This window comes from Amblyraja radiata, chromosome 6 (assembly GCF_010909765.2).
Source record: "Amblyraja radiata isolate CabotCenter1 chromosome 6, sAmbRad1.1.pri, whole genome shotgun sequence".
NCBI lineage: Eukaryota > Metazoa > Chordata > Chondrichthyes > Rajiformes > Rajidae > Amblyraja > Amblyraja radiata.
Window position 1 is genome coordinate 17982898 of NC_045961.1, and position 15270 is coordinate 17998167.

At 47.0% G+C, this 15270-nt stretch overlaps 1 protein-coding gene across 1 annotated transcript in view; it reads right to left on the reverse strand.

Moving 5' to 3' along the window:
• foxo1 (forkhead box O1) overlaps positions 1-14756 on the reverse strand; it is an 88902-nt gene extending 74146 nt beyond the window's left edge. Inside the window, exon 1 of the mRNA XM_033022250.1 lies at positions 13265-14756. Within this exon, the coding sequence (XP_032878141.1) occupies positions 13265-13840 (576 nt within the window). The 5' untranslated portion in view covers positions 13841-14756. The remainder of the gene's footprint in view (positions 1-13264) is intronic.
• Between the last annotated feature and the right edge of the window lie 514 nt (positions 14757-15270).

Below are 15270 nucleotides of genomic sequence, written 5' to 3' on the forward strand. Positions count from 1 at the left end.
GCCCTTCGGCCCACCTTGTCCATGCTGACCAAGTTGTCATGCCGGGTTAGTCCCATTTGCACTTTTTCCACTCAGAGGATAGACGTGTCTGGCAAGACCTGCCAGAGGAAGTTGTAGAAGTGGACACAATAATGACTTTTAAAGGATATTTGGACAGGGCTATGGATAGAAAATGTCACTTTTAAGTTTATTATTGTCATGTGTTCCGAGGAACAGTGAAAAACTTTGTTTATCCAGTCAGATCAGATAATAAATACAATCAAGTCAAACTCAAGTACAATAGGTAGAGCAAAGGGAAAGATACAGAGTGCAGAATATAGTTCTCAGCATTGTAGCGCATCAGTTCCAGAGACACAGTCCAATGTCCACAATGGGGTAGAGGTGAATCGGACAGTACCCTAGCTTATGGAAGGACCGTTCAGAAGCCTGATAACAGAGGGGAAGTAGCTGTTCCTGAGCATGGTGGTGCACGACGAAAACACGGAGAATGTAGGCAAACGGGAATAGCCCAGTGTGCCAACTTGGCTGGCATGGACAAGATGGGCTGAAGGGCCTGTTTCCATGCTGTACAGCTCCATGTCTCTATGATCACAGGTTGCTGTTGGACTGAAGTAACTTATTCAACCTCGTTAGGTCTCCACAATTAGAGTGGCAGATGACCATGTTCCACTTTAAGCGCAAGAGAGGAGAAAAGTTTGATCACATTATCTGTGTTGTTAGTGCAACATGCAACATGTAACATGTAACATACAAATGGGGAAACTAGCACTCCAGTTTGCACAAGAGCTTTGAGGAAGGACATTCTTGCTATTGAGGGAGTGCAGCGTAGGTTTACCAGGTTAATTCCCGGGATGGCGAGACTGTCATATGTTGATAGAATGGAGCGGCTTGGCTTGTATACTCTGGAACTTGGAAGGATGAGAGGCAATCTTATTGAAACATATAAGATTTGCACACGCTAGAGGCAGGAAACATGTTCCCGATGTTGGAGGAGTCCAGAACCAGGGGCCCCAGTTTAAGAATAAGGGGTAGGCCATTTAGAACGGAGATGAGGAAACACTTTTTCACACAGAGAGTTGTGAGTCTGTGGAATTCTCTGCCTCAGAGGGCGGTGGAGGACGGTTCTCTGGATACTTTCTAGATAGGGCTCTTAAAGATAGCGGAGTCAGGGGATATGGGGAGAAGGCAGGAACGGGGTATTGATTGGGGATGATCAGCCATGATCACATTGAATGGCGGTGCTGGCTCGAAGGGCCGAATGGCCTACTCCTGCACCTATTGTCTATTGTCTTAACCCGATGAGGGAAAAACCGGAGTGGCTTTTGAAGAGACGTAGTGGAAAAAAAATTTTGTAAGGAGAAAGGAAATTAGTTCCCGTCTAAATAGTTTAGCCCACATCCTACTGAGTAACTGCACAATCATGTTACCGTCTACGCTGGCTGGATAATCTGTCGCTCGACGCTGATAGGAATGAAACAATCTGGGAAAATTCACAGGTGATACCAGGGCTACTGAGGAGAGAATTAACACATGATCACTCAAAACTGCAAATACATAAGGTTCATCCTGGATGTAGTGTTCCCAGCGCACAATTAACTAATTAAGTGAACAATTGCTCATCAGCGTGGGCAAGGCAAGTCACTGTCATCCCCAGTAAAACCATCAGAACCAAAATGTGTAGCTGCAATGACTAATGCCCTCTGCCCCACCCACATGGCAGCCAGTAGCACATCTCATTATGAATGATTCAAAGCAGCAAATATTTGTCCTCCTTCCACTATACATGCGCCCAGTATCTTCGAACGTCCCAGTAAACAACAACCTCATAATCTGGGTGACACTAGAAACTGCAGATACAGTCACAGCATGTGCAAACAGGCCATTTGGCCCAACGTCCACGCCCAACAACATTTCATTTGATTTTAAGAATAAGGGGCAGGCCATTTAGAACGGAGATGAGGAAAATCTTTTCCACACAGAGAGTGGTGAGTCTGTGGAATTCTCTGCCTCAGAAGGGCAGTGGAGGCCAATTCTCTGGAGGCTTTCAAGAGAGAGCTCTTGAAGATAGTGGAGTGAAGGGATATGGTGAGAAGGCAGGAACAGGGTACTGATTGTGGATGATCAGCCATGATCACAGTGAATGGCAGTGCTGGCTCGAAGGGCCGAATGGCCTACTCCTATTGTCTATTGTCTATTTCCAACTACACTATTGCCTCCTGTCAGAATTTTCAATGTGGTCACCCCTCGTTCCTCTAAACTTCACAGATGGTAAATATTGTGCAGCAGTGGCACTTGCCATGGTGTGTGCGTGTGTGGAACGTCTCTCCCTGCTTTAAATTTTATTTAGTTTAATCTAATTTACCTTTAGTTTAAGTTTAGTTCATCGTCACGTGTACCGAGGGACAGTGCAAACCTTTTTTGTAGCATGCTATCCAGTCAGCAGAAAAATTAGAGAGGGGAGAAGAGGGAGTGACCGGGGTGAGACTGGCCCTTCCTTATGCTGGTCCTTATGTCCTTATTCTCATTTGCTAGTATTTCCATTCTAGTTTTTTATTTAATTTGATTTTATTCATGAAAGAAAGATGTTTGGACAGGTACATGGATAGAAAAGGTTTGGAGGAATATGGGCCAAATGCACGCAGGTGGGACTAGTGTAGATGAGGCATGTTGGGCGGTGTGGGAAAATTGGGCCAAAGGGCTTGTTTCCACACTGTTTGACTGGTTTACTGAATATTATTCCAGTAAAATAGAGACACAAGGAACTGCAGATGCTGGAATCTTGAGCAAAACACAAAGTGCTTTAGGAACTCAGCAGGTCAGGCAGCATCTGTGGAGGGAATGGGCAGGTGACGATTCATATTGGGATTCTTCTTCAGACTCCAGTGCTTGTTGATTAATATGCACCCCATGAAGGCCTGTCCTATTCAATCACCACCATGCAGGAATCAGTGTAGTCAATCACCACTGCCCCCCCCCCCCCCCATCCCCCCATCCTAAGCATTTATGTGTAGACCAGGAGACCACAGGTGTTCATGAGTCCATGTCATGGGAGCAGAATTAGGCCATTCGGCCCATCGTGGCTGATCTACCAACCCCATTCTCCTGCCCATTACTACTTCTGCAACATCATTTTCCAGTGTCCAATGCCCACTTTTACCTTTCTTTTACTCTTTATATATCTGAAGAAACTTTTGCTATCGTCTTTTATATTATTGGCTAGCTAACCTTCATATTTAACGTTTTATTCCGTTTTTTTTTAGTTGCCTTCTGTTGGTTTTTAAAAGCTTCCCAACTCTCTGCTTCCCACTAATATTTGTAACATGACATGCCTTCTCTTTTAGTTTGATGCCGTCTTTGACTTTCCTTGTCAGCCATGGTCACCTAATTCTCTCCTAGAATCTCTCTTCCTCTTTGGAATGAAAAGATCCTGCATCTTGCAAATTAGTGTCAGAAGCTCCTGCCATTGCTGTTCCATTGTCATTCCTGCTAGGGTCCCTTTCCAGTCAACTATTGTTAACTCCTCCCTCATGCCTCTGCAGTTACCTTTACTCAACAGTAATGCCAACACATCTGATCTCATCTTCACCCTCTCAAGCTGCAGGTTGAATTTTATCATATTATGATTTCCTCTCAGGGATCCTTTACTTTAAGCTCCCTAATCAAATCCTGTTCATTGCACAACGCCAAATCCAGAATTGTCTTTTCCTTGGTAGGCTCCACTCCAAGCTGCTCTAAGAAACCATCTTGTGGGCATTCTACAAATTCCTTCTCTTGGGGTCCAGTACCAACCTGATTTTCCCTGTCTACCTGCATATTGAAATCTCCGATGACCACCATAACATTGCCTTTCTTACCTGCCGATTGTATCTCCTGATGTAACTTGTACCCTATATACTGGCTACTGTTTGGAGGCCTGTAAATAACTCCCATTGGAGTCTTTTTACCCTTAAAGTTTCTTAGCTCTACCCACAAGGATTCTACATCTTCTGAGGTACACAAAAATGCTGGAGAAACTCAGCGGGTGCAGCAGCATCTATGGAGCGAAGGAGATAGGCAACGTTTCGGCCCGAAACGTTGCCTATCTCCTTCGCTCCATAGATGCTGCTGCACCCACTGAGTTTCTCCAGCATTTTTGTGTACCTTCCATTTTCCAGCATCTGCAGTTCCTTCTTAAACACAACATCTTCTGATCCATGTCATCCCTTGCTGAGGACTGAATTTCATTCCTTACCAGCAGAGCTACCCCACCCCCTCTGCTCACCTACCTGTCTTTTCAATCTGACGGTGTAACCTTGGATATTCAGCTCCCAGATTCTCTTTCAGCCACGTCTCTGTAATGCCCTCGAAGTCGTACCTACCAATATCTAACTGCACAATAAGCTCATCCACTTTGTCCCGTCTGCTTTAGTTCAGTATTCACCACCCCTCTTCTCACATCGGTCCCAGCTTTAACTGGTACCTTAGTCACTTATCCCTACTTAAACCTCCTGTCCTATTACCTCTGGAGACTCCAGATACCTCTCCTACATTCTCCTTCCCTTTAACTTCATCCATACATTTCCAATTTGCTGCACCCCCTAGTTTGTGTAGGATAGTGTCATGTGCGGGGATCGCTGGTCAGTGCGGACTCGGTGGGTAGAAGGGCTTGTTTCCACACTGTATCTCGAAACTAAACTACACAATAAAGGACAATAAACCATCCCCCCACCCCCAGCAGTGAAACAGCCGCATGCTATTCTTCAGTGAGATCTCGTTACATCTTTCAGCATTTGTTCAGTCCGTTGCAAAAGTGAAATTACCTGCCCAAGCATCAAGCAATTTATGAATTTTCCAAACCACTCGACAATGAAGTACTCCTTAATGTAACATTCGGAATGCCATGGCCAATCCGCAATGTGGTTAACAAATAGTTAATCTCGTTTTGTGAAAAAAAAAGTTGATGACGGGATAAACATTAGTCAGTGCTCCATTCTTGGAGATTATGCCTGGAACAACCACAAGAGCGATCTTTCACAATTACTTTCATCACAAATGTTAGTTTCTAGTTATTCGGATTGTTCCCCTAAATAAAATTTTAGAGTCGTCACAGAGTCACAAAATCACAGAGTCATGGAGTTGTACAGCACGGAAACAGCCTCTTAGACCCACCATGTCCATTGTGACCAAGATGACACACAGGGCCATTTGCCTGCATTTGGCAAATATCCCTGCAAACCCTTCCCATCCATATACCTATCCAAATGTCTTTTAAAAGTCGTAATTGTATCCACTTCTTTAGCTTCCTCTGACAGCTCGTTCCAGATATGGACTATATGGAAAAAGTTGCCCCTGGGGTCCCTCTTAAATCTCTCCCCTCTCAACCGTATATCAAGAAAAATGGTTTACTTCTGCTGTACAGCAAGTGTTTAATTTTGTATTTTGTCCCTTGAATCTGATCCTCTCTTAAGACTTAGACTTAGTTCCTCCCACACTGTTGAGTGCATTGGGCAGCAAGCTTTCGCCACTCTGTTCTGTCATGTGCAACGTCTTCCACCCTCGACAGGTTTGTGTCCCGGGCTTCCAAATCCTTCTGGAATGTTCTGCTCCATGCGAGTCGGAGAAGATGTCACTCTTTATCGGGGCACAAGTGTCCCGGAGGCTTTGGCCTGAACCCGTCATACTTGCAGGGGGTGAGTTCCATCTCTCATGTTGGTTTCCAGTGTAGTTTATGCTTGTTGTTTCCATAGCGGGTTTAAGACAAGTACAAATTTAACCTTTTTCTTTGAAAAAGGTGTTGTACAATATAAGTAAACCATTTTTATATTCAGTTGAGATTTGAGAGAATTGCTCATCTCTTGAAAGATGATCAACGTCAAGAGAAAAAATGCAAGATTAAACCTTTTCTTTGAAAAGGGAGTTATACTGATAGTAAACCACTTTGCTTTATACAAAGGTAGACAAAAATGCGGGAGAAACTCAGAGGGTGAGGCAGCATCTATGGAGCGAAGGAAATAGGCAACATTTCAGGTCAAGACCCTTCTTCAGTCTGTGAGGGTGGTGGGAGGGGGGGGGAAGAAAGGAAGAGGTGAGGGACTGCTGAGAAGGGGAGGAGAAAGCAGGGACTACCTGAAATTAGAGAGGTCAATGTTCATACCGCTGGGGTGCAAACTGTCCAAGCGATATATGAGGTGCTGCTCCTCCAATTTACAGTGGTCTTCATCCTGGGTGCAGATGCGGCGTGGATGGAGGAATTGGGAGTAGGGGATGGAGTCCTTACAGAAGCAGGGTGGGAAGAAGTGTAGTCCAGATAGCCATGGGAGTCAGTGGGCTTATAGTGGATGTCGGTCAGTAGTCTATCACCTGCGATGGAGGTGCTTTATATACAGTTGACATTTGTGGCTTTACTATTTATTCTCTGTGTTGCACCTTCAGTGATCAGAGTCTGGGATACTCCAGCTTATACATGATGTTTTGGTGTGTTGGAAATGCGCACTCTCTGTACGGAAGAGTCAGATACATAGAAATTATATTCCTTGATGACTATCCGCAAAGCTAGGCAGAGAGAGATGCAGCATATAGAATACAAACACCTTGCCAGAGGGGGGGAACAATATTTGAAACATGTAGAGTGAACGGTGTGGTGTTATGTAAGTGCTCCTCCCACACATACCATGGGGACTCTTTACCAGGTACAGGTGCACTATAGGGACTTACAGAAGCACCTGAGACACCAGCTCACAAACCCATAACACCCAGAAGGGTGTCCATAGAGTCTTACAGCACAGAAACAGGCCCTTTGGCCCAACCTGCCCACACTGATCAACATGTCCCATCTGCACTAGGCTCATTTGCCCACATTTGGCCCATATCTCTGTCGTCTTTCCTAACCATGTACCTGCCCACGTGTTATTTAAATGTTGATATTGAACCTGCCTCAACTACCTCCTCTGGCAGCTCGTTCCAAATGCCGACCACTCTCTGAACGAAAAGGTTGCCCCTCAGGTTCCTATTAAATCGTTCCCCTATCCCCTTAAACTTATGTCCTCTGAATCTTGATTCCCCTACCCTGAGAAAATAAACTCTGTTCGTTTACCCAATTTATTCCCCTCGTGATTTTGTACAGCTCTATAAGATCACCCCTCATCCTCCTGCGCTCCAAGGAATAGAGTCCTTGCCTGCCCAACCTCTCACTATAGCTCAGGCCCTCAAGTCCTGGCAACATCCTCGTAAATCTCTGCCCCCTCCCCAGCTTAATGATATCCTTCCTATAATAGAGTGACCAAAACTGAACACAAGCCCATGAATGTTACAACATCTGCCATCCTCTGAACAGCTTCTTCCCAGCAGCCTTGAACACTGCAAAACACTAACCTGAGCAACTATCATCTTCTATGGACTGTGTCTTTGGTTGCACTACAGACTTCAGCATTGAACTATTATGGTTACCTAGTAGTTTAGTTTAGTTTATTGTCACGGTGGCGCAGCGGTAGATTTGCTGCGGAGACCCGGGTTCGATCCTGACTACGGGTGCTGGCTGTACGGAGTTTGTACGTTCTCCTCGTGACCTGCCTGGGTTTTTTCCGAGATCTTCGGTTTCCTCCCACATTCCAAGGACGTACAGGTTTTGTAGGTTAATTGGCTTGGTAAATGTAAAAATAGTCCAGTATAAAAATTGTCCAACTTCCAGTATAGTCCCTGGTGGACTCTTCGGAAGGTACAAGGTACACGATTGTGTGTACTGAGGTACAGTGAAAAGTTTTTTTTGTGAAAAGTACAGTGAAAAGTATTACTATTATTCATTTGTTGTATTATTGATTGTTCTACATTTTGGGAGTTATTACATGAATGATAAGCTGCAGCAAGTAAGAATGTCATTGTTCCATTGCCGCTTCATGTGACAATTAAACTGACTATTTAATCAGCATGTGTCCAGCACTTGTAGAATGGAATGTATTAGAACAGAATGCTATTGTCACAGTAAATAATTAGGTTTCTTATAGTCACGTGTACCGAGGTACAGTGAAAAGCTTTGCTTTGCATTCTATCCAAACAAACCAGATAATACTATACACAAACACAAACAAGTCAAACTCAAGTACAATAGGTAGAGCAAAGGGGAAGATACAGAGTGCAGAATATAGTTCTCAGCATTGTAGCGCATCAGTTCCAGAGACAAAGTCCAATGTCCGCAATGGGGTAGAGGTGAATCGGACAGTACTCTGGAAGGACCGCTCAGAAGCCTGATAACAGAGGGGAAGAAGCTGTTCCTGAATCTGGTGGTGCGGGCTTTCAAGCTTCTGTATCTTCTGCCGGACGGGAGCGGGGAGAAGAAGGAATGATGGGTCTGGGACAAGTTTTTGATTGCGTTCGAAGTAACTGCAGATGCTGGTTTAAACCGTGGGGATAAAAAGTTGGAGTAACTCAGCGGGGCAGGCAGCATCTCTGGAGAGAAGGAATGGGTGACGTTTCGGATCGAGACCCTTCATTGTTGTGTGTCCTCCATTCCTTCTCTCCAGAGATGCTGCCTGTCGCGCTGAGTTACTCCAGCTTTTTAGTGTCAATCTTTGATTATGTTGGCTGCTTTTCTGATGCAGCGTGAAGTGCAGATGAATGGAGTCAGTGGTGGGGAGTCTGGTCTGTGTGATGGACTGGGCTACATGTATAACTCTCTGCAATTTCTTGCGGTCTTGGGCAGAGCTGTTCCCAAATAAATCATCAAAATGTAGTTCTTTAAAAAAAAAGCAATGTGTGGTTCAGAGTGCGGCGCAGGTGTGATTCAAGGACATCTGAAGCCAACCAACATCTGGGTCTAGATTTGTTCCAGAGCGTTACACCGAGGGGCATTTCCCTGAACAAGTCCGCGGTGTGAGATTGTAGTCAACAAGACAGGTAAAGTCCATCTCGGCAGCGTGTTTCGTATTCCAAGCCGACCATAACATAAACATTCGCGCAGTTCAAGCGGGTTGAAAATGAGTCAATTCTGAAAAAATGTGTTATTTTCCAAGCTATAAGGAAATGCATCACGGCTCATTGTGGCTGTTTTGCCGGAAGATGTAAAAATAACGAACCGTTCCGCGGGCTGCCTCGTGTTTTTTTTATACATATATAATTTTCGCTCGATTCACTTTTGAGCAAAACGTCAAAATGCATTTCCATTCTGCTCTCAAATAAAACAACAGCAACAGGGCGACGCGGGCACGGGGAGAGGAGAAGAGGTGCAACAAGTTGCTAACTTGTTACAAAGTCAGGGAGAGCCCGGCCCGCACTCTCTCTGTCTCTCTGTGTCTCGTTGTTGCGGGCAGACAGCGGTCCCCTTTGCACCCACCCGGCACAGCCCACACCCTCCAAAACAGGTGCAAAGCCTCTGCTTTCGGCTGAGCAATTGCAAGTTGTCTCAGCAACTTGAGTCACTTTGTATCCGCAGTTTGCACGAAGATAGACACAAAATGCTGTGGAGTAACTCAGCGGGACGGGCAGCATCTACTGGAGAGAAGGGACGGGTGATGATGTTCCGGGGTCGGGACCCATCTTCAGACCCTTCCTTCCCCTTCTCTCCAGAGACGGACGCTGCCCGTCCCGCTGAGTTACTCCCACACTTTGCGCCCACCTGCAGCTGCAGTTCCTTCCTGCGCATCAGGTTTGCGTGGCCGGGATGATGGACAGCGACGCTGGCCAATGGGAGGTGTGGGCGGCGGCCTGGGGGCCAATCGGAGCGGTGCGGGGGCGGACCGGGCCGGGCGAGGGGGCAGCAGGTTAGGTTGCGGCGGCACTGACACTGGCGCCCTGTGATGCAGTGGCGAGTCGGCCTCTCCTTCCTCCAACCACCCCTGGCTCAAATACTCCCCTGGGGCCGGGCAGCAGCAGCACCAAGCAGCAGAATATCACCCCACTTAGGTGCAACTTCAGCGCTCCAGGGCCTGAGCTACAGCGAGAGGTTGAGCAGGCTTATGCAGACCCAAAATGCTGGAGTAAACTCTGGACTGGCAGCATCTCTGGAGAGAGGGAATGGGTGACGTTTCGTGTCGAGACCCTTCTTCAGACTAAGACTTTATTCCTTGGAGCGCAGGAGGCTGAGGGGTGATCTTATAGAGGTGTATAGAATCATGAAAGAAACAGGCAAGGTGAACGCACAGAGTCTTTTACCCAGGCTAGGGGAATCAAGAACCAGAGAACGTAGGTTTAAGGTGAGGGGGGAAAGATTTAAAGGGAAGCCGAGGGGCAACTTTTTCCACTCACAGGGTGGTGGGGTAATGGAACGAGCTGCCAGAGGAGATAGTTGAGGCAGGAATGATAACAGCATTTAAAATGCATTTAGAGAGGTGCATGGGTAGGTTTCGAGGGAAATGGGACAAACACACGCTGATGGGACAAGTGTAGATGGGGCATCTTGGTCGACATGGGCCAAAGCGCCTGTTTCCGTGCTGTGACACTTTATCTGTTATGACCCGGGGTGATAGGGAGCTGGCATTTGTCATAGTTCATAGCTGTACCGATCGGCCCACCTTGTCCATTTTGCCTGCATTTGGCCCATATCCCACTAAAGTCTTCATATCCATATATCTATCCAAATGTCTTTTAAAAGTCATAATTGTATCCGCTTATATAGTTTCCTCTGGCAGCTCGTTCCAGATACGGACTACTCTCTGTGAAAATGTTGCCCCTGAAGTCTCTCCCCTCTTAACATAACCCTGTGTTCTCTAGTTGTAGAATCCTCTACTCTGGGAAAAAGACTGTGAGCGTTCACTTTATCCGTGCCCCTCATGATCTTGTACATCTCGATAAGGTCACCCCTCAGCCTCCTACGCTCCAAAGAAAAAGTCCCAGCCTATCCAACCTCTCCCTGTAACTCAAGCCTGCAAACCCAGGTAACATCCTGGTGAATCTCTTCTACACCCTTTCCAACTTAATGACATCCTTCCGGTAGCTGAGCGACCACAACTACACACAGTGCTCCAAGTGTGGTCTATACTTTGATTATTTGATTACTGACAAAAAAGAAAGAGATTTGAGACCACAATACCCCAAAAAAATCAGAAATCCTCGCTGATTTCAGACAAAACGTTCATGGAGTTGTACACCACGGGAACAGGCCCTTCAGCCCACCTTGACCAGAGGGACAGGCCTGTGTAGGGTGCAGATGGTGGTTTAAATCGAAGGTGGACACAAAATGTTGGAGTAACTCAGCGGGACAGGCAGCATCTCTGGAGATAATAAATGGGTGACGTTTCGGGCCGAGACCCTTCTTCAAACTAATCCTGATTCAGTCTGAAGAAGGGTCTTGACCCGAAACGTCACCTATTCCTTCTATCCAGAGATGCTGCCTGTCCCGCTGAGTTACTCCAGCATTCTGTGCCTACCGTGGGACAAGTCTACTGTGTGGAAGTCCACACACACACCATCGTTTTACGGTTTTTAATGGTTTGTAATAACTTTTTGTCCATGAGTTCTCATGTACAGCACTTTGTGGCAACTGCGGTTGTTTAAAGCGCTTTATAAATAAAGTTTATTATTATTATTATTATTATTATCCAACGCGTCTAGTCCCACTCGCATGCATTTTTCCCCATGGCCATCTAAACCCTTTCTATTAATGTATCTGTCTATGAAAAGGTGTGTAAATTGTTCAACGTGACCACACACGAGCAAAGGTGCTGTCACAAACTTCACAGTGAACGCGGGATTATTTCAAAATCACGTCGATTAAATCTGGTCCAATTTGGACGCAGTTGGATAGTTTGGCATCACTTTGTATATTGTGCACGTTTTTATTTAAATCCAGCTCAAAACTTTGTACTGTAGTTCTGTGATCAGAATGGGCCGGCTATGCAGCAGGCAGCTGCTCTCCGGGAAGTGCCAACTGAGTAGTGTGGTCGCAGCCAAAAAGACAAAATAAGTTGTTTTTCCCCCCCAATTGTGGTCTATGACTCGGCCCCGCTGAGCTAAGTAATAATTGACGCGAGAGCCAACAGCCTCTGAACAAATGGGATTTACTCCACACATACTCGGCCTTCTCCGATCCATGTCCTTTACACGAGCAGACGTCGCATTAACAATGTAAGTAAGGTATAAACATGATAAAATAGGCTTGTTGCCCTCACAAACTACCCTCACAAACCCCAACGTTCTCACAAACAAATTGTCTTGAAATGAGCCCATTTTCTTTTTACCGCCAAACCATCCAAAAGCACAAGAAAAGGCTATTTGGCTTAGCGAACGTCAGTCAATATTGATTTATTTGCAAATCAATTGGGTTTTTTTCTCGCTCAAGGTTGAATAAATCTTGTTACTAATACGTAATGCGGTGTCCGCTTAACTTTAATAGCAGACTATAAATGTTGCAAACAGGATTAATATTTGCCCTCGAGGATGTTTTGGAAATCCGCGGTGAAACTGTCAAAAATGTCCCTTATCCGTTTGCGCAAGGGACAGTTCCTTGATGACTTAGCCAGGATCCTCTGGAATTGTTTGGTCACTCCAGTTATTCGACTGATTAAAGAACTCTGCCACCGTTTTAAAAAACGAATGCATTAGTGGAAGATACAGGGGAAGGGGGGGGGGGGGGAGGAGACATCCCTTTACTGCCTTACATTTACCAATCTACGATTAGCACTGGGATGTTTTAAAAAAAAATACAAATCGTTTTACTTTCCTACGAGCGGAATATTTAAAAAGCGAGCCTCCCATATCACCCCCATCAGATTTCCTTCCTGCCAGACTAAGTGGATGTGGAAAGTATAATAATCTTAGAATATCCACAAGTGAAGCCATGGAAATTTTGCAAAAACATCTGATTTTTTTTTTTAAATAGTTAAACATAACAAATGCAATCACAAGTTCGCACGCACCAGCACTGGAATGTTTAAATGTTGTTCTATTTAAAAAACTCAATAGCATTTTTGCTCCCTTTAAATAAAAACTAGTTAACATGTTGCCTCCTATAAATTAAAAAAACCTAATTAATTGTTTGACCCCTTTAAATAGAAATAAATAACACGTTGGTTCATTTTAAACTAAATGACTTTGTGATCCGTTTAGGTAGGAAAAAAAACCAAAATAATACTTTGCACACTTTATGTAAACACGAAATAAAAATGACCCACTTTAAATAAGAATAGATAATATTTTGCTCCCTTTAAATTAAAGTAGTTACATATTGCTCCTTTTACATTAAAAAAATAGCAAACAATTTGCTCCCTTGAAAAGAAAAATAGATAACAATTTGTTTCCTTTCAATCAGAAGTTGATAACAATAAAATAAAGGAAGCAACGCGTGGTTGGTTCTCACCTTCCATCCAGCTGAGCTGTTGCTGTCTCCCTTGTCTTTGAAGTAAGGGACACTGCGGACCATCCAGTCGTAGATCTGCGACAGGGTGAGTCTCTTTTCGGGGGAGCTGTCGATGGCTTTGGTGATGAGGTCGGCGTACGACAGGTTGCCCCATGCGTTTCTGCGGGAAGAACTGCTCTTCCTCTGGGCAGCCGAGGCGGCGGCGGCCGGCGACACTTGTTGCTGCTGCTGCTGCTGTTGCTGCTGCTGCTGCTGGTGGTGGTGGTGGCAGCCGTCGGGGAGCGCACACTGGAGGTCGCCGCAGCACTCGGGCGCCAGCACCAGCGGCTTCGCCTCCAAGTCTTCCTCCTGCTCCTCCAACACCAGAGCAGGCGACACCGACGCGCTCGCCCGGCCCGCACCTTCGGGCGTCAGGTTGAAGTCGCCCGGCCCGTCTTGCTTGACCGAGGAAGCCGGCGACGAGGCGCAGCTGAAGTCGGGCCGGGGCAGAGGCCAGGTGCATGATCGCGGCCGACACTGCGGCTCGAAATCCGGGTCGATCTCCACGACGTGTTGCATTGGCGGCGCCTCGGCCATGGCTCGCACTGTATCCAGCGATGGATCCCTGACACAAACTATCTATCCCCTCCCTAACACAGACAACCCGCTCTCTGACACACTGTAACACTCTCTGACACACACTATCCGCTCTGACACTGTATCCCCTCCCCGACACACTGTATCCACTCTCTGACACAAAGTTACTTTCCCCTCGGGTATTTCACCCCCCCAGACCCTACCCTACCGTAGCCAACACCCCCCTCTCCTCGCACTCGGCCAGGCCGGGAGGGGGATAAAAAAACAACAACACAAAGTCCAGAGAAAAAGTTACCCCGTCACTTCACAAACTGGCAGCTCTCAATAAGAAAACAAAACAAAATAAAACAGAAACTAAAGAAAAAGCCGCTGGAGAAATGGTTACTAGTCGACGAAGCTCCGAAAGGAAACAGTGATTTTGCCGGACAAAGCGAGCGGGTAGGAGCGCCGGTCAGTGTTCATAGTACTGGTGGCCGCGGCGTCCCGTTTGTCCCACTCACTCACTCACTCACTCACTCCCTCTCACTGTTGCTGTCTATCAGCCTTACTCCCTCCTTCCTCTCTCTCTCTCGCTCTCTCTCTCTCCCTCTCTGTCTGTCTCTCTCTGTCTGCCTCTCCCTCTGTCTGTCTCTCTCTCCCTCTCTGTCTGTCTGTCTGTCTCTCTCTCTCTCCCTCCCTCTCTCTCTCTCTCTCTCTCACACACACACACAAGCGCTGTATTGTGCTCTGGCCCTGCGCTCTCTGCCTACAGAGGGAGGGGCGGGGACACAGCCCATAACGGGCAGGCGACCGATCCAATCAGCCTCGCCCCTTCCGCGACTAGTCTGGATCAGCGACCAATAGCAGGGCAGTGTTGTGTGTTGTTGCCACGCCCCCGCTCAGCCGCTACACTGGGTAAACACATGGCCCGGCGCTTACTCACATTCACACACACACACTCCCACTCCCACCCCACCCCCCCCCCACACACACTCCCACCCCCACCCACCCACACACACTCCCACTCCCACCCCACCCCCCCCCCACACACACTCCCACCCCCCCCGCACACACTCCCACCCCCCCGCACACTCCCACCCCCACACACACTCCCCCCCCCCACACACCCACCCACCCACCACACACCCCACACACACCACACACACCCCACACGTCGCCCACACACTCACATTCCCCCCCCCCCACACACACACACACTCACACCCCCCCCACACACACACACACTCACACACACCCCACACACTCACACTCACACACCCCCCCACACACACCACCCCCCCCCCACACACACACACTCACCCCCCCCCACACACACACACACACATTCACACACCCCCACACACACACCCACACACACTCACCACCCCCCCCCCCACACACACTCTCACACACACACACATTCACCTCCCCTCACACACACTCACATCCCC